The following is a 25,401-nucleotide window of genomic DNA, read 5'->3' on the forward strand; positions in this document are numbered from 1 at the left end:
AGGAAGGGGAACAGGGGGGAAAGGAAGGGGAACAGGGGGGAAAGGAAGGGGAAACAGGGGGAGAAAGGAAGGGGAACAGGGGGGAAAGGAAGGGGAACAGGGGGGAAAGGAAGGGGAACAGGGGGGAGGGAAGGGGAACGGGGGGAGGGAAGTGGAATGGGGGGAAAGGAAGGCGGCGGCGGCAAAGGAAGGCGGCGGCGGCAAAGGAAGGCGGCGGCGGGAAAGGAAGGCGGCGGCGGGAAAGGAAGGCGGCGGCGGGAAAGGAAGGCGGCGGCGGGAAAGGAAGGCGGCGGCGGGAAAGGAAGGCGGCGGCGGGAAAGGAAGGCGGCGGCGGGAAAGGAAGGCGGCGGCGGGAAAGGAAGGCGAACGCGGGAATGGAAGGGGAACAGGGGGAAAGGAAGGGGAACGGGGGGAAAGGAAGGGGAACGGGGGGAAAGGAAGAGGAACGGGGGGAAAGGAAGGGGAACGGGGGGAAAGGAAGGGGAACGGGGGGAAAGGAAGGGGAACAGGGGGAAAGGAAGGGGAACAGGGGGAAAGGAAGGGGAACAGGGGGAAAGGAAGGGGAACAGGGGGAAAGGAAGGGGAACAGGGGGAAAGGAAGGGGAACAGGGGGAAAGGAAGAAGGGGGGAAAGGAAGAAGGGGGAAAGGAAGAAGGGGGAAAGGAAGAAGGGGGGAAGGAAGAACGCGGGAAAGGAAGAAGAGCGCGGGAAAGGAAGAAGAACGCGGGAAAGGAAGAAGAACGCGGGAAAGGAAGAAGAACGCGGGAAAGGAAGAAGAACGCGGGAAAGGAAGAAGAACGCGGGAAAGGAAGAAGAACGCGGGAAAGGAAGAAGAACGCGGGAAAGGAAGAAGAACGCGGGAAAGGAAGAAGAACGCGGGAAAGGAAGAAGAACGCGGGAAAGGAAGAAGAACGCGGGAAAGGAAGAAGAACGCGGGAAAGGAAGAAGAACGCGGGAAAGGAAGAAGAACGCGGGAAAGGAAGAAGAACGCGGGAAAGGAAGAAGAACGCGGGAAAGGAAGAAGAACGCGGGAAAGGAAGAAGAACGCGGGAAAGGAAGAAGAACAGGGAGAAAGGAAGAAGAGGGAAAGGAAGAGGAACAGGGAAAAAAGGAAGAGGAACAGGGGGAAAGGAAGAGGAACGGGGAAAGGGAAGGGGAACAGGGGGAAAGGAAGAGGAACAAGGGGAAAGGAAGAGGAACAAGGGGAAAGGAAGACGACCAGGAGGCAAGGAAGACGACCAGGGGGCAAGGAAGAGGACCAGGGGGCAAGGAAGAGGAACAGGGGGAAAGGAAGTAGAACAGTGGGAAAGGAAGTAGAACGCGGGAAAGGGAAGGGAAACGGGGAAAGGAAGGGGAACAGGGGGAAAGGAAGAAGAACAGGGGGAAAGGAAGAAGAACAGGGGGAAAGGAAGAAGAACAGGGGGAAAGGAAGAAGAACAGGGGGAAAGGAAGAAGAACAGGGGGAAAGGAAGAAGAACAGGGGGAAAGGAAGAAGAACAGGGGGAAAGGAAGAAGAACAGGGGGAAAGGAAGTAGAACAGGGGGAAAGGAAGTAGAACAGGGGGAAAGGAAGTAGAACAGGGGGAAAGGAAGTAGAACAGGGGGAAGGAACAAGAACAGGGGGAAGGAACAAGAACAGGGGGAAGGAAGGAGAACGGGGGAAAGGAAGGAGAACAGGGGGAAAGGAAGGAGAACAGGGGGAAAGGAAGGAGAACAGGGGGAAAGGAAGGAGAACAGGGGGAAAGGAAGGAGAACAGGGGGAAAGGAAGGAGAACAGGGGGAAAGGAAGGAGAACAGGGGGAAAGGAAGGAGAACAGGGGGAAAGGAAGGAGAACAGGGGGAAAGGAAGGAGAACAGGGGGAAAGGAAGGAGAACAGGGGGAAAGGAAGGAGAACAGGGGGAAAGGAAGGAGAACAGGGGGAAAGGAAGGAGAACAGGGGGAAAGGAAGGAGAACAGGGGGAAAGGAAGGAGAACAGGGGGAAAGGAAGGAGAACAGGGGGAAAGGAAGGAGAACAGGGGGAAAGGAAGGAGAACAGGGGGAAAGGAAGGAGAACAGGGGGAAAGGAAGGAGAACAGGGGGAAAGGAAGGAGAACAGGGGGAAAGGAAGGAGAACAGGGGGAAAGGAAGGAGAACAGGGGGAAAGGAAGGAGAACAGGGGGAAAGGAAGGGGAACAGGGGGAAAGGAAGGGGAACAGGGGGAAAGGAAGGGGAACAGGGGGAAAGGAAGGGGAACAGGGGGAAAGGAAGGGGAACAGGGGGAAAGGAAGGGGAACAGGGGGAAAGGAAGGGGAACAGGGGGAAAGGAAGGGGAACAGGGGGAAAGGAAGGGGAACAGGGGGAAAGGAAGGGGAACAGGGGGAAAGGAAGGGGAACAGGGGGAAAGGAAGGGGAACAGGGGGAAAGGAAGGGGAACAGGGGGAAAGGAAGGGGAACAGGGGGAAAGGAAGGGGAGCAGGGAGAAAGGAAGGGGAGCAGGGAGAAAGGAAGGGGAGCAGGGGGAAAGGAAGGGGAACAGGGGGAAAGGAAGGGGAACAGGGGGAAAGGAAGGGGAACAGGGGGAAAGGAAGGGGAACAGGGGGAAAGGAAGGGGAACAGGGGGAAAGGAAGGGGAACAGGGGGAAAGGAAGGGGAGCAGGGGGAAAGGAAGGGGAACAGGGGGAAAGGAAGGGGAACAGGGGAAAGGAAGGGAAAGAAAACTAACAGAAAAAATTGAACTTTTGTTTAAAAAAATGTTTGCTAAATTTATCAGCCAGGATGGTTGCTACTTGGCAAATCCTGTAGTAACCCAGCAGCTAGAAGGATAATATGGCCTCATTAATTGAAAGTCTCTTCACGATCATAAAATCAGAATACATAGAATGGAAAATTCCAGTTATGCACGCTGTAATCATGTACTGAAGCAGGCGTGAAGCATGGATGGGGCCATTAACAGATGGGGAATGTTCATATACAATGCACATAAGTATTGTGACCCTTTATAAGGAGTACACATCTTATTTTTCAGAAACAGATGCAGTACAGCTAACATAATTAAGTAGGTTTTGCATAATCTCCTGCTTTTGCAATACAGCACAGCTAGTCCTAAAGAGCTCCCACTCTCTCATGAACATGTAAAGGATGGGTTCAAGACTTCAATTCCTGAGCACCAGCAGGTAATTTTTTGTTGTTGCAAGAAACACTTTGAAAGTCAGAAGTTTTAAAATTATAGTCCAGAAAGGAATTACATTATATCCCAACAACTTACATTTATGCAGTGCCCTTAACGTAGTTAAACATCTCAAGACGCTTAAATCAAATCAAAGTCCTAATAGATGCATTAATAATGTATACCATATTCTTTGAAAATTTTGTTCAAGAATAATCAATTAAAGGAAGAGATTTACCCATTAGAGGTCGTTTATATTACCCTCTAGTGCCATGGATGAGTTTGCTCATATGCGGCATAGTTGGGCCCAGGAGCCTCCAAGTTTATTCTGCAGAGCTCCTTCACATAAAACTTTTCTCAGGCAACTTTTGTTATTGAGAAGCCAAGGTGATGGGCCAAGGCTCTTGGTGCAGACACCAAGATTGAAGAAAAGGCAAGATATTTAGGAAGTGGCGATTATGTGATGCCAAGCTGGGGTTTTAAAATATTGAAAAGTTAGGAAAGACAAAAGGTGGTAAAGTGTGCCATAGTTCGGAGGTCCTGCAAAAGAATAAATTACAGCAGATTATGAATTTCAACACAGTTAAGATGTAGGGAGGAGAACATTGAAAGGTCGAGAGTGTAAATTCAGAGGATCAAACAAGAACACAAGAAAATTCATGGTGTGGAGATGCCGGAGTTGGACTGGGGTGGACAAATGTAAGAAGTCACACAACACCAGGTTATAGTCCAACAGCTTTATTTGAAATCACAAGCTTTCGGAGCGCTGCTCCTTTGTCAGGTGAAGTGGAGAAATGCATAAAGACACAGCTTATATAGTCAGAGAATAATGTCAGATGTTTACAGGTAATCTTTCTAACTGCCATTTATTACACCTCGGCAGAGAGATAATCCCAGCAATCAAAGGTGTGAATGGTGTCCAAACAGGTCAGTCAGGAAAACATTACATCAAAGAACAATGAGGTGGGGTCACAAGGGGTCAAATGTTGCAGATGCTGGGGTGTAATAAATGGCAGTTAGAAAGATTACCTGTAAACATCTGACATTATTCTCTGGCTATATAAGCTGTGTCTTTATGCATTTCTTCACTTCACCTGACGAAGGAGCAGCGCTCCGAAAGCTTGTGATTTCAAATAAAGCTGTTGGACTATAACCTGGTGTTGTGTGACTTCTTACAAGAAAATTCAGAGCAACAAATAGTCATCCAGCCAATCAAGCTTGCATTGTCCAGGGTCCATGTATGATTATTTTATAATAGATTCCCCCTCTGCATCCCCATTATAGGGAACACTAATTTCCCTGATCTCTGATGGAAAAATAAATCAAGCAGTGTTGTTGAAGGTCTTTATAAACCTCAATCCTGCTTCTCAATAGTTATCAAACCAGCTCCTTTTTAAAGGTGTCACATAAATTTGAAACAACTACCTTTACTGCGAGTTTGTTCCACACAGCCACGATCTTGTGCTGCGGGATGGGGGTTCTAATTTTGAGGCTCAATAATTTTGTACTCGTACCCTATGTTATTGTCCAAGATAATAATCACTAATCACTCCCAAATCCTTTTCCTCCTATGCAAAATAGGACCCATACATGCTATTTCCTCTCAACCTTATGGTTTTAATTACATTTTGTTATTTTAGTTACTGTTTTTCTTGTGTTCCAACCCCCATCCCAAATATTTTATTGGTGTTGCCCTTTTAGATACTCCAGCAGGGTTAGTCTTGCCTGGTTTTACAATTTGCACTGGCCTACTAAAATAGGATCCTATCATGTTATTTATGTTTACTGTTACTATATGAATTACCTTACAGTTATTTAGATTCACATTAAAATCGTCCCACCACATCTAAGCCCCTCAACATAATTGGTCCAACTCTCACTAAAGATAGTCAAAATCCGCTTTACTCATTACACACACACAAAGCTTTGTCCCCTCAGTAAAGTTACACTACGAATTCCAAAACCGACCCCTGTGGAATCCTACTGGTTGCTTCCTTCCCCTAAGCAGAGTACTTTCCACGTATCACTACCCTCACCCTTCTGTTAGCAAGCCAGTTTTGAATCCATCTGGAAAATTTGTCAACTACTGCATGAGCTTTAAGCTTCCTTACTAGCCTCACATGAGGAACTTGGTCAAATGTCTTTTGAAAATTCAAATAAACAACTTCTAATGAATTACCCGCATTCACTAGCTTAGCTACCCAGCAAAGAATTTCAGTAGGCTTGTAAGGAATGATCTATTACTTCTAAAATCATGCTGATGGCTCTCTATCATAACCATGTTCTTTAAATATTAATTTATAACATACCACAGAATGTCCTCATGCATTTTTCCCATTATGGATGTTAGACTAATCGACATATAATTATCACAATTGCACCTAACCCATTTTTTTAAATTGTGAAATGACATTTACCATCCTCCAATCCTTGCATAGTTCTCCAGTACTTATGTATCTCTGAAAAATATCAACGAGAGCATGTCTGATTCTCTCCTTTAATTCCTTGAGGATTCTAGAATTTATCCCATCTGGCCTTTCCCATTTCTGCACAACACATTGCTTGCTAACTGCTGTGCATATCATAGTTTAGCCCCATTTATTATAACTGGAATTTCTCTGCAGTCCTCCTTGAAAACTGAGGTGATATATCTATTCAATATATCTACCATATATGCTGATCGTCTATGGTGGTTCAACTCAACTTATCTTTAATGGACCCACTTTTAATCTATCATAAATATAATTCTTAACAAAAACTTTTGGTGCCTTTTGTTGTCTTCTCCAATTTGCCTCTGTACTTACCTATTACTTTTTCTAATACTTTTACTTAATTATCCTGAGTTGCCTTTTGTAGGAATCACAATTATCTATTTTTTAATGTATGTGTTTGTATTTTATGCTTCTTCTAAGCTCTATTAAACCACTATGATATAGGCCTCACTATTCTTTTTTGAACAGAATATACATTCGCTTCTCATCCTGTATGATAGTTTTAGCTCCAGTCCATTTATTTATTCTCTTGCTCTTTTAAGTTTGGTTTCTCAACTAATATTGCCCAAGACTTGTTATAGCCACAAAACCTGCTTTTCTAAGTCCTGTACAATGAACTACATTGCTGCGTTTGGTCTTATCTTTGACAATAGCATCAAAGCTGACAATTATCACTAAATTCCAGGTCTTCTTCAACCTCTAGATTACAAACCAGCTCTTGTGGATTGTTGAACATCAAACCTACACAATTAGACAAAAACACAAGATATTGATGCAAAAAGGTGTAGAGAGATTGCCTATTGGATGATAAGCTAATCTCCCTCGAATGAGCACTAATTTAAAACCACAGGGATGGTTGTTGTAGAAAATTAAAAGTGAACAATGGCATCGCTATTCTGGTAGGAATGTTCTTCTGAGTTTGAGATTCTGGCACATTGTAGGCACAATGTAGAGGAATCTTTACTTTATATCTAGCTTTTCTGTATCTGAACTTGGAGTCTTAATACAATCCTCACTTTTTGGAGCACAGATACTCACCAAGAAAGCTCAATCAATCTCTATTTCAGGTAGCACATTAATTAGACCTCTATCAATCAGCATGACAGGAACAATCACAAAGTAGTGGTATCTCATGAGATGACCAGTTTGAGTACAATAGCTTGGGCAAGGTACTGGTCAAATATACTGCCTACTTAACTGGCAGGATGCTTTCCCTGGGTCAGGCAGCCCCAGATCAGTTCTCATGTGAAACCAAAATTGCAGTCCCTACTGTTTTAAATGAAGCTACTCAGAACATCTCCCTGTCAGCGACACCATAAAATAGCCTAGCAGCAAGGAAAGTTAACTTGGGAGGTCTCTGTGAAGGTGAGAATTTTTTAATTTATAAATGTATAAGTAGATCTTTAAAATATGAAACAAAAGTTTTCTAACAAAATGCAGTTCCACAGCCTTGGCTATTCCTTATAAATTCTTCAACTTAAAAACTATTTGAAAAATTATCCTCTTTAGATTAGAAGTTTATAGCATGGAATTTGGCAAATGTTATTCCCTCTGGAAAGTCTCCCTGAAGTTGCTGGGACAGATTTAGCACTTTCAATGGACACATGGGGGGTCGATTTTCAGTGTGCCGTGAGGCAGGCTTTTAGGCGTGCGGGGGGGGCTAAAATCCCGAATTCGAGGGTCCCGACACCATCCCGCCCGAAACCCGCCTCCACATAAGTTTCAGAGGAGGCGGGTACCCGCCCTGCACTGGGACCCACCAACCTGAGGCGGGAAGGGATTAGTGCCAATTAACTACCTGTTAACAGGTAGTTAACAGGCAGTTTTTAGCCTAATCCCTATTTTGAGGGGTGTCGTGTGGGATTCCCGACGGCTCCAAACCACGCCAGGTTAGAGCAGGCGGGCCGTCGGGTTGAAGGACTTGGAGGAGTCGCGATGTCGGTGTTCAGGTGAGTGATGGGTGCATGAGTGCAAAGGTAAGTGTGTTTGGTGTGTCTAAAGAAGTTTAAATTACCTGTACTTACCTTAACAGCCTTTCTTCCTGTAGGCGTCCAGGAGTCCATCACTCAGTCGGCACGGAAAGCAAAATGGCTGCGAGCTGTCAAAAGTGACAGCCTTCAGCTTTCATTGCCGGTGTGAGTTCTAACTGAGTCTGTGTAGAAGGACTCAGGTTAGAAGTCAGACTGTCAGTGTTTGACAGCTTCAAACAGCTGTGAAACACTGATATTTCATCTGTCAAGACGTCTTGACAGATGAAATTTCAGTCTGTGATGTCACCTGTTGCCGGGTGGCCCTTAATTGGCCTGCTGAGCCCGCTGGGCGAGCTCAACAAGGTCAATCAAGGGAAAATCGCGTGGATTGGCCGGACGTCGATGTAGGCGGGACTAAAATCCGAAAGTTGTAGTCCCGCTTCCTTCCCGACAGCTTAATGAAAATCGACCCCATGATGGCTGCAGTCTTTTCCTTGACTTGACAATGGTATCAAGTTTGTGACAATTTATGCTGCTATTTTACTTATTGGAAATATTTAAGTACCAACAGGAGATTGGAAAACGAGGGAGATAAGAATTGTATTGTACATTCTCATACCAGGAACTACAATAACTCCTGTTAGTTAAACTAATTATAAGGATCCTGTAGAAGGACTGCGGACAGCTGTAAGCTGGCCATTTATGAGTGGTAAAAGTGCAGCTGCTGAACTATAATATTAATAGACTTGAGATGTGCAAAACAATATTAATGTATTAAATAATTTGAAGAAAATGAAAGCGACTTTAGACAGAGGCCATAGATCATGTAACTCTATATCCCTTCAGAAAGATAAACTCAAACCTAGTACAGTGGAATAAAGAATGTGGTTATGAATGAGAATCTGAAAAAAAGCACATTTCTGCATTATCGAAGAACTCACCAAGTGTCAGAGCTCTTACCTCTGCATTTAGATTGTCTGCCAAACGATCCAGAAACTGGCTTTCGATTGGGTTCTGCTGAGTCAGCAGAGTTAGGTAATGACTCAATTTGTCATGAGCAGTGATGATTGTGCCTTCACCACATTTGTCAAACTGTGGTCGTCCAGCTCGGCCGAAAATCTGCATCACATCTAAAATTCCTAGGTCAACAAAGGAGCCCCTCTTTGCATCATATATTTGAGTGCCCTGTGGAAGAACCATGGAAAGGCATTACAAATAACAAGCTAAATATACACCATTGACATTTCCTTGTTTCCATTAAAAAAATTGAGTTTTCCAGCTGTACATTTTGAAAAAAATTATAAAAGATTGTTATTACTTATAACATCCTTTCATTTTTGTTTCCTGCTGGTTTCTGTTTTACTGAATAGTTTTCATACACAGCCAGCGCTTATGGCACGACTAATCCAACTGACTGGGAGTAATTACTGAGGCCAATGGAGATAGGTGCATTCAAATGAGTAGACATTACATTAACAACCAAGGGTGTTTCAATTATCATTTCAACTTGTGCATTCTTTTAGCTCCATACCACCATTAATACTCCTTTGAGTCAGCTTTCCCCATTATACCATCAGCACTCTCAACATCTTATTTCATCTCCTACCCCAAAAGGGAGGGAAGAAAAACAAAACAAGGCTTAAAATTAATCATAATTCAGGCATTTGTTTTATAAGAGATATTTGGTGCTAAGACTCCCTCTTTAAAATCTGTACAACAACTTGTATTTATATAGCGCCTTTAACGTAGTAAAACATTGCAAAATCAGAATTGAATGCAAACCCCTTTTAAGAAAGGCACAAACTTTCTTATTTTAGCTTTATCAAACATGTCCAAGTCTTATTAGGTCCTTAAGTCAATGGTTCTGTTATAAATTTGGGCCTGTTGTATTTATCTTCTCGGGTTTAGTGGCTTCATTTAATCCTATAAGCATTGTGAGCATGTTGCTTTTATAGGATTTAACTCACACAGCTTGCATGATAGTATAATCCAGGTGTATAAAATAATGCTCCCCGTGACCTGGTCCAGATATTTGTGTCTTTTGCATGTGTACTTCTTCAATCTCTCCAAAAGTGAACTGAGCAAACATGGACTGATAAAACTCGGTAAGCTGCTTTACACAGTAAGGTGAACATACAGAACGGATGTAGTGATCTGACTCACTCTAATTAAAACATTACTGGGGAAAAATTGGGTTGCTTTGCACCTCCCGTTAGCGCGCCCAGGGGGGGCGTTAATGGGGCGCAAAGCCCCTAGCACCCGGGTGCGGTGCCACTAACGCCTCCCGCAAAATTCAGTGGGAGGTTAGGGGTGGCGGTTGTGCGCAGTGCCCCGGCCGCAAATTTCAGTTGCTCCCCCTGAACTATTGCCAGACAAAATGTCCGACAGGGTCAGGGTGGCGTTCTTGCAGCCACAGCGATGCAATTTAAAGGGCAGGTACCGGGCGGCCATTTTTTTTTGGCCGCCTGTCATAAGAACATAAGACGTAGGAGCAGGAGGTCGGTCATTTGGCCCCTCGAGCGTGCTCCGCCATTCAATAAGATCATGGCTGATCTGATCTTGGCCTCAACTTCACTTCCCTGCCTGCTCCCCATAACCCTTGACTTCCTTACCATTCAAAAATCTGTCTATCTCCACCTTAAATATATTCAATGACCCAGCCTCCACAGCTCTCTGGGGAAAAGAATTCCAAAGATTCACGACCCTCAGAGAAAAAATTCCTCCTCATTTCCGATTAAAAGGATGCCCCCTTATTCTGAAATTATGCCCCCTAGTTCTAGATTCCCCCACGAGGAGAAACATCTGCTCTGCATCTACCCTGTCAAGCCCCTTTGGAATCTTCAGAAGTGGTGTTCCGCAGGGGTCAGTGCTGGGTCCCCAACTCTTTACAATCTATATTAACGATTTGGAGGAGGGGACCGAGTGTAACATATCAAAGTTTGCAGATGATACTAAAATGGAAGGGAAAGTAGTGAGTGAGGAGGACATAAAAAACCTGCAAGGGGACATCGACAGGCTAAGTAAGTGGGCAGAGATTTGGCAGATGGAATACAATACTGGAAAGTGTGAGGTTATGCACTTTGGCAGGAAAAATCGTAGAGCAAGTTATTATCTTAATGGCAAGAAACTGGAAAGTACTGAAGTACAAAGGGATCTGGGGGTCCTGGTGCACGAAACTCAAAAGGTTAGTATGCAGGTGCAGCAAGTGATTAAGAAGGCCAATGGAATGTTGGCTTTCATTGCTAGGGGGATAGAATATAAAAATAGGGAGGTATTGCTTCAGTTGTACAAGGTATTGGTGAGACCGCACCTGGAATACTGCGTACAGGTTTGGTGTCCATACTTAAGTAAGGACATACTTGCTCTCGAGTCAGTACAAAGAAGGTTCACTCGGTTAATCCCGGGGATGAGGGGATGGACATATGAGGAGAGGTTGAGTAGATTGGGACTCTACTCATTGGAGTTCAGAAGAATGAGAGGCGATCTTATTGAAACATATAAGATTGTGAAGGGGTTGGATTGGGTGGATGCGGGGAAGATGTTCCCGATGATGGGTGAAACTAGAACTAGGGGGCATAGTCTTAGAATAAGGGGCTGCTCTTTCAAAACTGAGATGAGGAGGAACTACTTCACTCAGAGGGTGGTAGGTCCATGGAATATGCTGCCCCAAAAAGCTGTAGAAGCTACATCATTACATAAATTTAAAACAGAAATAGACAGTTTCCTAGAATTAAAGGGAATTAAGGGTTGCGGGAGCGGGCAGGAATTTGGACATGAGTCTAGGTTCGGATTGGACATGGCCCTGTGGGTAGCGGAGCGGGCCCAGGGGCCGTGTAGCCTGATCCTGCTCCTATTTCGTGTGTCTAATTCTGTTAGATTCAGGAGATGGTTCTGTGGTAGTAGATTGGCGGTTAGGATCAGATCAGCTATGATCTTATTGAATGGCGGAGCAGGCTCGAGGGGCCGATTGGCCTACTCCTGCTCCTATTTCTTATGTTCTTATATGCTTCAATAAGACACCTCTCTTTCTTCTAAACTCCAATGAGTATAGGCCCAACCTGCTCAACCTTTCTTCATAAGACAACCCCATTATCTCCGGAATCAACCTCGTGAGCCTTCTCTGTACTGCCTCCAATGCAAGTATATCCTTCCTTAAATAAGGAGACCAAAGCTGTACTGTCAGTACCTGCCCGCTTCCCCGTTTTTATTCGGGGTGCTGGCCGCGATCGCTCAACCCGGCACTTCTCTTGAGTGCTGGGCTGTTTTCATGGCACCCCACTCCCTGGTGGTCCAGCAGGCCCCCGGTGCGCACAGTGCCAGGCCCCTCCCCTTTAATCAGGGGAGGCCCGCAATACCGCGGCGCTACGTGCCGACGCGCGTGGCACTGTTGCACATAGCGCCACGATATTCACTTGTAGCACCCCAGGAAAGAGGGGGAGCGCTTTCAGTAGCGCCCTGCCTCCTGCTTGGGATGCTACCACTGAATTTACGGCGCGGGACTAGGAGGCGCCACCGAATTTTCCCCCCTACAATTTTGCATAATAATACAAGTAAAGAACACACCATGCCTCTCCATATCAGTAGGTAGTCTTACTCAGCTTAAATAAGATCATTTCTGACCATTCTCTCCTGCACTCCAAACTTCTTACAGCTTTCTGCTAGTTGACCACCTCACAGCATTCTGCTTCCTGGAACCTTTGCTTGACTGGTTATATCTGTATGTTTTATCTCTCACTGTTCACAGCCAGAAGAGGAAGGTCTGTCAGACCTTAAACCGAGCAAACCGCCCCCCCCCACCCCCCAAGCATAATAGGTGCAAAGTGTTTATCCATTATAAAGACAAATTAACAAATTGATTATTTATTTACAGTTTTTGAGGAGACATCATTAAAGTTAGTTAATTAGCATCTTAACTATCTATCATTTCAGATCACCTTTTCGAAAACTTGAATGAATACACTGTGCTTCAAAACAGGACATTTAAAGTAACTTTTTCCCCCAAATCCTCTCTGTGGGAAAAAATGGTCAAAAGATCCAGAAATTTGACTGCTTTCTATTTATGTTCTGTGCTATTAGTCCGTGGACAATTTCTTCACTGGAGGTGGTAATGGCAATGGATCAGCACGTTTCCCATGTGGTGCTCCCCCTCCCTGTCCACCATCAGCCAGACACCAGAGCAAAGGTTCCACCCTTCTCACCTGTTCCGCTTCCATCATGCCCTGTTCCATTCTGCTGATAGGCTTATAATTCTTGGCAGGATTTGCCTATTTTACAAATAAAGGCACCAGTTTCCTTTCAGTGAGCTAGTGCATGTCTGACAACAGTTCTTCAAAGCAGCAAAATAATCCGACTCCAAATGAAGCGGAGGAGAAATTCTGCAGTAAGTCCCTATAAAAGTTCTCCTTTGCAGCCCACGGACTTTGGGAAACAGACCTGAATCACCACTGGACAATTAAGTCAAGTACTGTAAGAGACACCTGGCCAGCATCATTGCTAACCTTCCTCTGTTCGATTGTAGATTATATAAGTAGATCAGATGCAACTTAGATTATATAATTAGATCAGATGAAATTTAATGTGGAGAATTTAGTTAATGGCCCAGAAATTCGGGTCTCCACGGGTGAGTACGCACGGGGTACTCACCCGTAGGCCCAACGGGAGTGCCGGTTTTGTGCATGCACTGCGCATGCGCGGGAAACCAAAACTTCCGTTCCCTTAAAGGAAGGGGTTCAGAGGTCGAACGCGTACGCCGGAGAGGCAGCGCGTGCGCATGGGACTTACGTTTTTTTTGCAGGTTTCTCCGGGAGGGTAAGTCTCCAGGAGTTACACATGTAAAAAAGCAGGCGCAAGGCCTGCTTTTAACAAGGTAAGTGGTGAATTAATTAAAATCAAAACATTTTTTCCACAGGTTTATTATTTTTTAATACTTTAAAGAAAGGTAAGTTCATTTTTAGCCCCGTTAGAAAATGTAAAAAATTCTCAAAAATTTAAATTATTGTTTAAAATAGTTATTTTATGTAATTTATAGTTATTTTATAAAAATGTGATTAAAAAAAAAATGTATTTGAAGTTTTAGTTATGTTTTGGGGCTTATAGTATTTATAGTTTTGACAGCGCTTCCTGTCAATTTTATGAATGGGCATTTCCCTGCTACCATTGGCTCTCCATGGCCCACATGATCCCAGGGGACGCATCGAACTAACTGCGCCCCTGGGATACGCAAGTACTGTGTGCCGGCAGTTGGAGCAGGCCTAGAATCGGAATCTCACGTGGGCCCACAGCTCAACGGCCGGCGTGCTAGGTAAGTGCAGGTCGGAGGCTTGCACCCGCGGGAAGCCTCCGACCTGAATTTCTGGGCCATTACATTTTGGAGGAAGAATAATGAGAGGAAATATACACTGAATGGTAAACCTCTGAGTAGAGCAGCAGAGGCACCTAGCAGATTTGAACATTCAAATGCTTTACGGGTACAAGTTGTTAAAGCTGCAAAAAGCACAAGGGATCCTAGGTTTTATAAATAGAGCTATAAAGTACAAAAGCAAATCCTTGTTTAGGCTGCAGTTAGAATATTGTGTCCTATTTTCGGTGCCTTACTTTAGGAGATATGTCAAAGCCATGGCAAGGATGCAGAAGAGATTCACTAAAATATCATGGATTAGAGGCTTTAATTATGTCGCGGTATTAGAGAAACTGAGACTCTTTCAATTAGAATTAAGAAGGTTAAGATGAGATCTGATGAGGTAAATTGGGAAAAACTAGTTCCAGTGGTCAGTGAGTTGGTAATTAGAAGGCATAAATGTAAGAACATCACCAAAAGAATGAAGGGAGAAGTTAGGAGATTGATTAATTGTTTTGTAGCACAGAGTGTTGTTAGGATATAGAATGTACTACCAGAAACAGTGGAAGAAATAGAATGCATACAGCTTTTAAAAAGGAAGATAATAAATATTTGAAAAAGAAAACTGTAAAAGGGTATAGAAAAAGAGCAGCGGAATGAGATTACGTGGACCTCACTGATCGCAGGCACAGGACCGACGGGCCTTCTGTGCCGTAAAATTCTATGAATCTGCCAGGTCTTGCCAATAGTTACTGTTGCTATCTTCTTTCTCTATTCCAACTGCTGACTTACCTGTAACACCGCAGTAAAGATCCTGGCTCCACGAACTCTTGGCAGCTGAGACCACAGACCACCAATCACCTCCAGATCACTGGCACCCAGGCAGCCGCAAGACCACCAGTAGCCAAGCAACCCAGAAAACCAGCAGCCAGGCTCCCCTTAACATTCCCAGACCACTGGCAACCAGGCAACCTTGGACTACCAACAAGTTTCAGGACAATGACCACCAAGCAGGTATGATCATCTGGTCATCGTGCCCTTCGACCTTCGTACAACTCCGACCTCAAACCACAAGCATCAGGCAGGCCAGACCCTTCCTATTCTCTAAACTGGCACAGCTTTTCTATCTTCATTTAACAAGGCCAGCTCAGACTCCCAATTGCCAGGCAGACCTCAGACATTTTTCTAAAGTTATCAGAAAGGCCCCTGGACTTTGAATACTTCCCTTGAACTCCTTCCTAAATGATCCCTTTGAACCAAGTGTAGGTTTTCTCTAAAGTCTGATTATGTAAAATCTAAGTTACTTCAACCTGGAGTCGCTGCATGATTTCCACCAGATAACAACTTAATCTGGGTGGAACCAAGTTAAATAGTGCAAAAGAACGTGGAATTTTAGGCGTAAGTGAGTAATTAGTAATTTATTCATCATAATTTTACCGGGTGGAGTTTTGAGAAGTTTGCAGGGTAGAGTGATAAGTGCTGCTTACCTTGTGGTCTCCAGCTTGACTCTGAAGGGGAATTTTTTTTGCCCTTACCTTTTACACTACCTCACCCTTGCACCTTGATGCTCCATTTGCCCTGTTCCAGTAACAAATCGATTACGCTACTTTGACTGCGCTGATTCATGGAAGATAATGAATTGACGATATCTATGTCCATGATACCCAACTTTATCACTCTACCACCATCCTCTATTCCACAATTGCTGCTGTTATCTATTTGTCTGTCCATCATTGGGTTGTGGATGAACCAGAACTTTGAGCAGAACATCCTACCTGGCCCCATCAAAATACAAGCCTAGCCTATCTTTCTGACCGCCATTCCGCTATCAACTATTTTGCACTGTTTAATGGAATAATGCCACAACATTTTAGAGATAAAAAGAGAAACTTGTATTGGTCTATGTGAACCACAATGTTTTTAATACAATCAGATAGAAATTGGTGCTTAGTGACTTTACCTTGATGATGACAGCATGTGCAGGAAGATTGACACCCCAGGCCAACGTAGCTGTGCAGACCAACACTTTTATGTGTCCACGAGAAAAGCAGTTTGCAACCAAATTCCGGTCCTGGCGCAACATTCCAGCATGGTGAATGCCAAATCCATCTGGGAACAACTCACGTAACTGCTTGTTCCGGGATTTCTGAATCTGAGGAGTTACCAAAAAAACAAGTGGTTCAGTACATTGCCAATTTTAGCCTTGAATGCAACTAACTTTTTACTATTAATCATTTGAAGAGCTTTATTAAATAGTTTACTTACACAGTAATATTTCTTGATACAAAATTAGAATATTTTATTGTAATATAAGCCAGTGAATGTCCTGTAATTCATTGAGTTGAAATGAATTAAAAGTTAACAGAATTGCAATGCCATTCACAAAGCACTCAACATTCACTATCCTGAGCTGAATTGTCAACTGTAGTAACTTATAATACATTACAACTCAACTGTTGCTGTATGTGTAATTATTTCAAAAAAGAAAATACATCTGCAATTGCAGAAAACCTCAAATAAAAATGGAAGTTGAAAGAAGTACACAGGTCAGACAGTACCTGTGCAGTCATATCAGATCATAGAATCATAGAATGGTTACAGCACAGAAGGAGGCCATTCGGCCCATCGAGTCTGTGTCTGCTCTCTGCTAGAGCACTCCAGCTAGTCCCACTCCCCTGCCAATTCCCCGCAGCTCTGCAAATATATTTCCTTCAGATACTTATCCAATTCCCTTTCGAAAGCCTCCACCACCCTTTCAGGCAGTGCATTCCAGAACCTAACCACTCGCTGTGTAAAAAGGTTTTTCCTCATGTCACCTTTGGCTCTTTTGACAAACACCTTAATTCTGTGTCCTCCGGTTCTCGACCCTTCTGCCAATGAGAACAGTTTCTCTCTATCTACTCTGTCCAGACCCTTCATGATTTTGAACACCTCTATCAAATTTCCTCTCAACCTTCTCTGCTCCAAGGAGAACAACCCCAGCTTCTCTAGTCTATTCACGTAACTGAAGTCCCTCATCCCTGGAATCATTCTCGTAAATCTTTTCTGCACCATCTCTGAGGCCTTCACATCCTTCCTAAAGTGCGGTGCCTAGAATTGGACACAATACTCCAGTTGAGGCCTAACCAGTGTTTTATAAAAGGTGGTTCATAACTTCTTTGCTTTTGTACTGGCATGGACTGTTTGGGCCGAATGGCCTGTTTCTGTGCCGTATATCCTATGTACTCTAATCTTCTATTTATGAAGCCCAGTATCCCGTATGCTTTTTTAACCGCTTTCTCAACATGCCCTTTCACCTTCAACGATTTGTGAGGTCTCTCTGTTCATGCGCCCCCTTTAGGATTGTACCCTTTAGTTTATATTGCCTCTCCTCGTTCTTCCTACCAAAATGTATCACTTCACACTTTTCTGCATTAAATTTCATCTGCCACGTGTCCGCCCATTTCACTAGCCTGTCTATGTCTTCCTGAAGTCTATCACTATACTCCTCACTGTTCACTGCACTTCCAAGTTTTGTGTCATCTGCAAATGTTGAAATTGTGCCCTGTACTCCCAAGTCCAAGTCATTAATATACATCAAGAAAAGCAGGGGTCCTAGTACCGACCCCTGGGGAACACCACTGTATACCATCCTCCAGTCCGAAAAACAACTGTTCACCACCACTCTCTGTTTCCTCTCACTTAGCCAATTTTGTATCCACGCTACCACTGTCCCTTTTATTCCATGGGCTTCAACTTTGCTGGCAAGCCTATTATGTGGTACTTTATCAAACGCCTTTTGGAAATCCATTGATACCATGTCAACCACATTGCCCTCATCAATCCTCTCTGTTACCTCATCAAAAAGCTCAAATCAAGTTAGTTAAGCACAATTTGCCTTTAACAAATCTGTGCTGGCTTTCCTTAATTAATCCACATTTGTCAAAGTGACTGTTAATATTGTCCCTGATTATCGTTTGTAAAAAGCTTCCCCACTACTGAGGTTAAACTGACTAGCCTGTAGTTGCTGGATTTATCCTTACACCCTTTTTTGAACAAGGGTGTAACATTTTCAATTCTCCAGTCCTCTGGCACCACCTCCATATCCAAGGCAGATTGGAAGATTATGGCCAGTACCTCCACGATTTCCTCCTTAACCTCCCTCAGCATACGAGGATGCATCCCATCCAGTCCTGGTGACTTATCAACTTTAAGTACAGACAGCCTTTCAAGCACTGAGAGTAGCAAGGGCACAGAATGTACTTTGGGTGGGGGAACTTCAATGTCTATCACCAAGAGTGGCTCAGTAGCACCACTACTTACCGAGCTGGCCGAGTCCTGAAGGACATAGCTGCCAGTCTGGGCCTGCGACAGGTACTGAGAGAACCAACACGAGGGACAAACCTACTTGACCTCGTCCTTGCCAATCTACCTGTTGCAGAAGCATCTGTCCGTGATAGCATTGGTAGCAGTGACCACCGCACAGTCATTGTGGAGACGAAGTCCCGTCTTCACACTGAGAACACCCTCCATTGTGTTGTGTGGCCCTAACCACTGTGCTAAATGAGATAGATTCAGAACAGATCTAGCAGCTCAAAACTAGGCATCCATGAGGCACTGTGGGCCATCAGCAGCAGGAGAATTGTATTCCATCACAATGTGTAACCTCATGGCCCGGCATATCCCTCACTCTACCATTACCATCAAGTCAGGGGATCAACCCCGGTTCAATAAGGAGTGCAGAAGAGCATGCCAGGAGCAGCACCAGACATACCTAAAAATGCGGTGCCAACCTGGGGAAGCTGCAACACAGGACTACATGCATGCTAAAAAGTGGAAGCAACATGCTATAGACAGAGCTAAGCGATGCCACAATCAACGGATCAGATCAAAGCTCTGCAGTCCTGCCACATCCAGTCGTGAATGGTGGTGAACCATTAAACAACTAACGGGAGGAGGAGGCTCCATGAATATCCCCATCCTCAATGACGGTGGAGCCCAGCACGTGAGTGCAAAAGCATTTGCAACCATCTTCAGCCAGAAGTGCCAAGTGGATGATCCATATTGGCCTCCTCCTGAAGACCCACCACCACAGAAGCCAGTCTTCAGCCAATTTGATTAACTCCAGGTGATATCAAGAAACGGCTCAGCGCACTGGATACAGCAAAGGCTGTGGGCCCCGACCATATCCCAGCTGTCGTGCTGAAGACTAGTGCTCCAGAAGTAGGCGCGCCTCTAGCCAAGCTGTTCTAGTACAGCTACAACACTGGCACCTATCTGACAATGTGGAAAACTGCCCAGGTATGTCCTGTCCACAAAAAGCAGGACAAATCGAATCCGGCCAATTACCGCCCCATCAATCATCAGTAATGGAAGGTGTCGTCGACAGTACTATCAAGCAGCACTTACTCACCAATAACCTGCTCACTGATGCCCAGTTTGGGTTCCGCCAAGACCACTCGGCTCCAGACCTCATTACAGCCTTGGTCCAAACATGGATGAAGGAGCTGAATTTAAGAGGCGAGATGAGAGTGACTGCATCAAGGCGCCCTAGTAAAACTGAAGTCAATGGGAATCGGGGGGAAAACTCTCCACTGGCTGAAGTCATACCTTGCACAAAGGAAGATGGTTGTGGTGGTTGGAACCCCAGGACATTGCTGCAGGAGTTCCTCAGGGCAGTGTCCTAGACACAACCATCTTCAGCTGCTTCATCAATGACCATCCCTCCATCATAAGGTCAGAAGACCGCACAGTGTTCAGTGCCATACACAACTCCTCAGATAATGAAGCAGTTCATGCCCGCATGCAGCAAGACCTGGATGACATTCAGGCTTGGGCTGATCGGAGGCAGGTAACATTCTCACCACACAAGTGCCAGGCAATGACAATCTCCAACAAGCGGGCGCCTAACCACCGCCCCTCGACATTCAACAGCATTACCATCGTCGAGTCCCCCACCATCAATATCCTGGAGGTCACCATTGACCAGAAACTTAACTGGACCAGCCACATAAATACTGTGGCATCAAGAGTAGGTCAGAGGCTGGGTATTCGGCGGCGAGTGTCTCACCTCCTGACTCCCCAGAGCCTTGCTACCATCTACAGTAAACTCTTTCGTATCCGGCACCAACGGGACCGGAATGGTGCCAGTTGATCAAAAATTCCGGATAACGGAGAGGTATATCTACCGAGGCTACTTTTAACAAACAAAAAGAAAAGAATCAAGAAATGTACAGTATAATTGGGTACTCACCTACAGAATGTTCCGTTAAATGGATGGTAGGTGTTCGGATCGGAAGAGACTTCCGACAGCGCCAAGATGCCGAGTAGTGACGGTTTGGAGAACTACCCCCACTGACTAACTCGGCCACCGCGAGAGGCATTTCCGGTTATTGAGGTGTTGTTTTCTGAGTATCAATTTTGCCGGTTATTAGAGAATTCCGGATAATTAGGTGCCGTTTAAACGAGAGTTTACTGTACAAGGCACAAGTCAGGAGTGTGATGGAATACACTCCACTGGCCTGGATGAGTGCAGCTCCAACAACACTCGAGAAGCGCGACACCATCCAAGACAAAGCAGCCCGCTTTCTATATTCAGCCTGGTTCTCACTTGTATTCTCAACCTGACATCTGTGAAATGCCCCCTTTTTCTGCTTCATCCTGCTCTCTATCTCTTTTGTCATCCAGGGAGCTCTGGCTTTAGTTGCCCTACCTTTCCCCCTCGTGGAAATGTACCTCGACTGTACCCGAACCAGCTTCTCTTTAAAAGCAGTCCATTGTACGATGACAGTTTTGCCTGCCAACCTTTGCTTCCAATTTACCCGGGCCAGATCCGTTCTCAACCCATTGAAATTGGCCTTCCTCCAATTAAGTTTTTTTTTAACTCTAGATTGCTCTCTGTCCTTTTCCATAGCTAATCTAAACCTTATGATACTATGATCACTGTTCCCTAAATGCTCCCCTCCTGACACTTGCTCCACTTGACCCACCTCATTCCCCAGACCAGATCCAGCAATGCCTCCTTCCTTGTAGTGCCGGAAACGTACTGATCAAGAATGTTCTCCTGAACACACTTCAGAAATGTTTCCCCCTCTCTACCCTTTACACTATTACTATCCCAGTCTATATTAGGATAATTGAAGTCCATTATTACTACTCTATAGTTCTTGCACCTCTCTGTAATTTCCCTGCAAATTTGCTCCTCTATATCTTTCCCAGTAGAATAAACCTAGTAGTGTAATGGCACCTCTATTATTTCTTAACTCTAACCAAATAGATTCTGCTCTTGACCACTCCAGGACACCCTCTCTCTCCAGGACTGTAATATTCTCCTTAATCAATACTGCCACCCCACCTCCTTTCTTTCGTTCCCTATCTTAACACCTTATATCCAGGAATATTTTGTACCCAATCCTGCCCTTTTTTGAGCCAGGTCTCCGTTATCACCACAACATCATATTCCCATGTAGCTGACCTGTTGTGTATTTCTAGAAATTTCTGTTTTAGTATGTTATTGCATATATATTCCCCTTCATTATATCAAATTTTATTTTTACAAAACAGAACAGATTACATCACGTGCCAATTTTTACACCTCTTATACGTGCCTTCTCACTTAAAATCTGGCTATACATTCACAGTAGCAAAAGACATCAATTTTTGGCATTTTAATTAATACAAGAAAGATCAGGTCCCTGCAGCATTTAAGTACTTTGATAACCTAAGTATGTGCTAAAGGTATAGTGTTTACATTTTTCCTGCTATCTGCAACTTATATAAAAAATAATGAATACCTATCACCAATTTCAAGGCAGCATTCTAGCTGCCATTGATTTGTGGTAATCACTTGAGTACTGAGATTATATTACAATCTTGTAATTGTTGCTTTGTATAGGCAGCACAATTTTTTTTTGGGGGGGGTGGGGGAAGAGAATAAACAGCTCATTAAAAAAATACATTTTCAATGATCAAACCCTTAATTTTCATCCTTATTGAAACTAGAATTTAATGAAAGCAAACAGAATATTCTATATTACATTATCAAAGTTGCAAAGATGTTTGAGTGATGCAAACACCAACAGTGTAAAGTTCAACAAGTAGCTGTAACACAACTGTAAAGGAACTTCACATGTGAGAGGAACATTTGTATTGATATAGTACCTCATTATGTTTACAGAGATGTCTCAAAGCGCGAAACATAAAATGAACCACTGAAATGCAGGTAGTTGTATAGAAAATTGCAACAGCCATTTGTAAGAACGGGATATGACGCTCGACTCGTCGATCGACAGTTCCGACGGGCCACAGCGAAAAATCGCATAGACCTCCTCAGAAGACAAACACGGGACACAACCAACAGAGTACCCTTCGTCGTCCAGTACTTCCCCGGAGCGGAGAAACTACGCCATGTTCTTCGCAGCCTTCAACATGTCATCGATGACGACGAACACCTCGCTAAGGCCATCCCCACGCCTCCACTACTCGCTTTCAAACAGCCGCCTAACCTCAAACAGACCATCGTTCGCAGCAAATTACCCAGCTTTCAGGAGAACAGCGACCACGGCACCACACAACCCTGCCACAGCAACCTCTGCAAGACATGCCAGATCATCAACACAGATACCATCATCACACGTGAGGACACCACCCACCAGGTACATGGTACATACTCATGTGACTCGGCCAACGTCGTCGACCTCATACGTTGCAGGAAAGGATGCCCTGGAGCATGGTACATCGGCGAGACCATGCAGACACTGCGACAACGGATGAACGGACACCGCGCAACAATCACCAGGCAGGAGTGTTCCCTCCCAGTCGGGGAACACTTCAGCAGTCAAGGACATTCAGCCTCCGATCTTCGGGTAAGCATTCTCCAAGGTGGCCTTCGAGACACACGACAACGCAAAATCGTCGAGCAGAAACTGATAGCCAAGTTCCGCACCCATGAGGACGGCCTCAACAGAGATCTTGGGTTCATGTCACGCTACATGTAACCCCACCTGATGCAGGGTCATCCAGACTCGAGTCGACATTGGCTTGTTCTCTCTACACGGATGCGGCCGAAAAAAAAAAAAAATGTTTTTTGTCTGTTTTTTTGTTTTTCATACAGACCCCAGCATCTGCAATATTTGACCCCTTGTGACCCCACCTCATTGTTCTTTGATGTAATGTTTCCCTGACTGACCTGTTTGGACACCATTCACACCTTTGACTGCTGTGATTATCTCTCTGCCGAGGTGTGATTAATGGCAGTTGGAAAGGTTACCTGTAAACATCTGACATGATTCTCTGACTATATAAGCTGTGTCTTTATGCATTTCTCCACTTCACCTGAAGAAGGAGCAGCGCTCCGAAAGCTTGTGATTTCAAATAAAGCTGTTGGACTATAACCTGGTGTTGTGTGACTTTTTACATTTTTTCACAGCAATGGGATGAAGCATGTGGAGGGCACTGTCTGTTTTATGTTGGCCTGTGGAACTATATGTGGAAACATTTGAGACAACTAAAAACATTGATATTCCCAGTCAGCGATGGAATAAAGGGCTACGACAGGCCTTTACTCTTGTACTCCACATGAGCCTCCTCCCGTCCTACTTGCAAATAGCAATATATTTTTCAGAAGTGAAATGACACCTAAATTAATATTATGAATGAAATGGAAAGTCATTTGCTATTTAAAAGAAAAAAAATTGTTATGCTTGCATTCCTTCTATGCATTTGTTTTCTTCAAGTGTATGCTGAAGACAATCCACACAATAGATGACTCCAAATTAGTTTCAATTATGCTCCTTTAATACAGCTCTGGCATGTTTACAAAAAGGTTGAAAAGTTTGCTTTCCTCATTGCCATGTTTAATGGGGAAAGGCATGTGTTCAGTGACAAGGGGCTGCATTTTACCAGCTCCGAGGAGGCGGGTCTGGAGGCGGGACTGCTGGGAAAATCAAAAAGAATGGAAGCGTGTCCTGAACCCACTCCCAACCAATCTTCCCGGGAGTTGGGTCCCCGATTTGCGCAGGGACCCGACTCCTAGTGGCGGGAAGAGGATTATAGCCACTTAACTGCCTGTTAACAGGCTTTTCCCATTTTGAGACTTCTGCTGTGGGCTTCCCGACATCGGGGAACCCCGCCAGGGTAAGTGAGGAGTGCTGTGGGTCTGTTGTAATGTTTGTGTGTAGATGACAGCTGCAGAGGTGGTGTGAAGGATGCATGGGACACTGGTGAGTATCTGGGAGGTAAGAAAATGTTGGGAAAGTAATTCTTAATTTGTTTAGATTTTTCTGTAGGTGACAAGTTTTGAAGTGTTTGTGTGGCCTCACCTCACTGGTAGAAGTGACAGATCGCTTCTGTACCCTCACCTGCAGCTGCCATCTGTTTTATCCTAAGGAGAGAGTCACTGGAGAGCCTGGGTACAAGGGCTCACTTTTGTACAATGATTGTCAGTGTTTGACAGCACCTCAATGCTGTAAATCATCTGTCAAAAATAAATGGTTCATGTCCCTTTAAGAAAACCGGCAGATGAAGCGTCATCAACTGACGTCATCTGACACCGGCTTTCTCTTAATTGGCCAGCAAGCCCGCAGGGCGGGATTAACAAGGCCAATCAGAGGAAAATAGCGTCTGTGCGTCGGACGTCGCTGGGGGCAGGACTAGAACCCGGAGGCAGCAGTCCCACCCCCAACTAATCTCGGCAGGTAAAATCCAGCCCCAAGATTCTTTAATGAAACCTGTGAGCATCTCTAAGGAAGCATTACTGCAAGTCAGAATGCAGCTACCACCTGTATGTTTTTGCACAGCAAACATACATCCACCCATTCAGGCAGCAGAAGCAGATCTTGCATTATGGTTTCATTACTTTGGTATCAATTGCTCTGAAAGTGCATACTGGAAATCAATGACAAGACTGTTAATAGTAATGAAGAAAGGACAAAAAAAACTGAGCCATTCTGGAGGATTAGGATTATGACAACCTTGGTTTACTTCAATAATAATGTTTCTCTGTAGTATTTCAAAGTCTGTCAGCATAGGAGGGGGTATGGGGTGAATGCATCAATTGTAAAAATTAACCTTTCTTCACCAGAAATGCTCTAATGTACAGTTTGGAATTAATAATTTTGTATATAAAGGACAATGTCCCCGCTAATTAATTTTTTGGGTGCGCGGCCCCTTTACTGGGCTGCACGGCCCATTCAAATTTCCACGCATACGTGGTTTTCCATTTAAAAGCAACTGAGCGGCCTGTGCGGGACCTCCAGACTGCTGCGTGGCTGTGCAGCTTAATGGGAACATTGATAAAGGTTTGCTATTGTTATAAAGGATTGTGTTTCTTAATTCCAACACTTTGCATCATATAATCACTAAAACCACATAATACATTGCCTACAATTATTTTCATTAATGTATATATGGCACCAGGAATAGGCTAGGTGATGGCCTTGGATGCATTACATAAAGATACGGGCATTAGCAGACTCGTC

The 25,401-nt window shown here is 44.5% G+C and overlaps 1 protein-coding gene across 2 annotated transcripts in view; it reads right to left on the bottom strand.

Annotated features, from left to right (window-relative positions):
- ascc3 (activating signal cointegrator 1 complex subunit 3) overlaps positions 1 to 25,401 on the bottom strand; it is a 654,593-nt gene that overhangs the window by 256,492 nt on the left and 372,700 nt on the right. For both annotated transcript variants that reach the window (XM_085997711.1, XM_085997710.1), the window contains exons 15-16: positions 15,906 to 16,097; positions 8,569 to 8,793 (exon numbers count right to left, since the gene is read on the bottom strand). In XM_085997711.1, coding sequence (XP_085853837.1) covers positions 8,569 to 8,793; positions 15,906 to 16,097 — 417 coding nt within the window. The remainder of the gene's footprint in view (positions 1 to 8,568; positions 8,794 to 15,905; positions 16,098 to 25,401) is intronic.

The sequence above is a fragment of the Somniosus microcephalus genome, chromosome 9 (assembly GCF_052327205.1).
Source record: "Somniosus microcephalus isolate GS21.2 chromosome 9, FLI_Smic_1.0, whole genome shotgun sequence".
In the NCBI taxonomy this organism is placed as follows: Eukaryota; Metazoa; Chordata; class Chondrichthyes; order Squaliformes; family Somniosidae; genus Somniosus; species Somniosus microcephalus.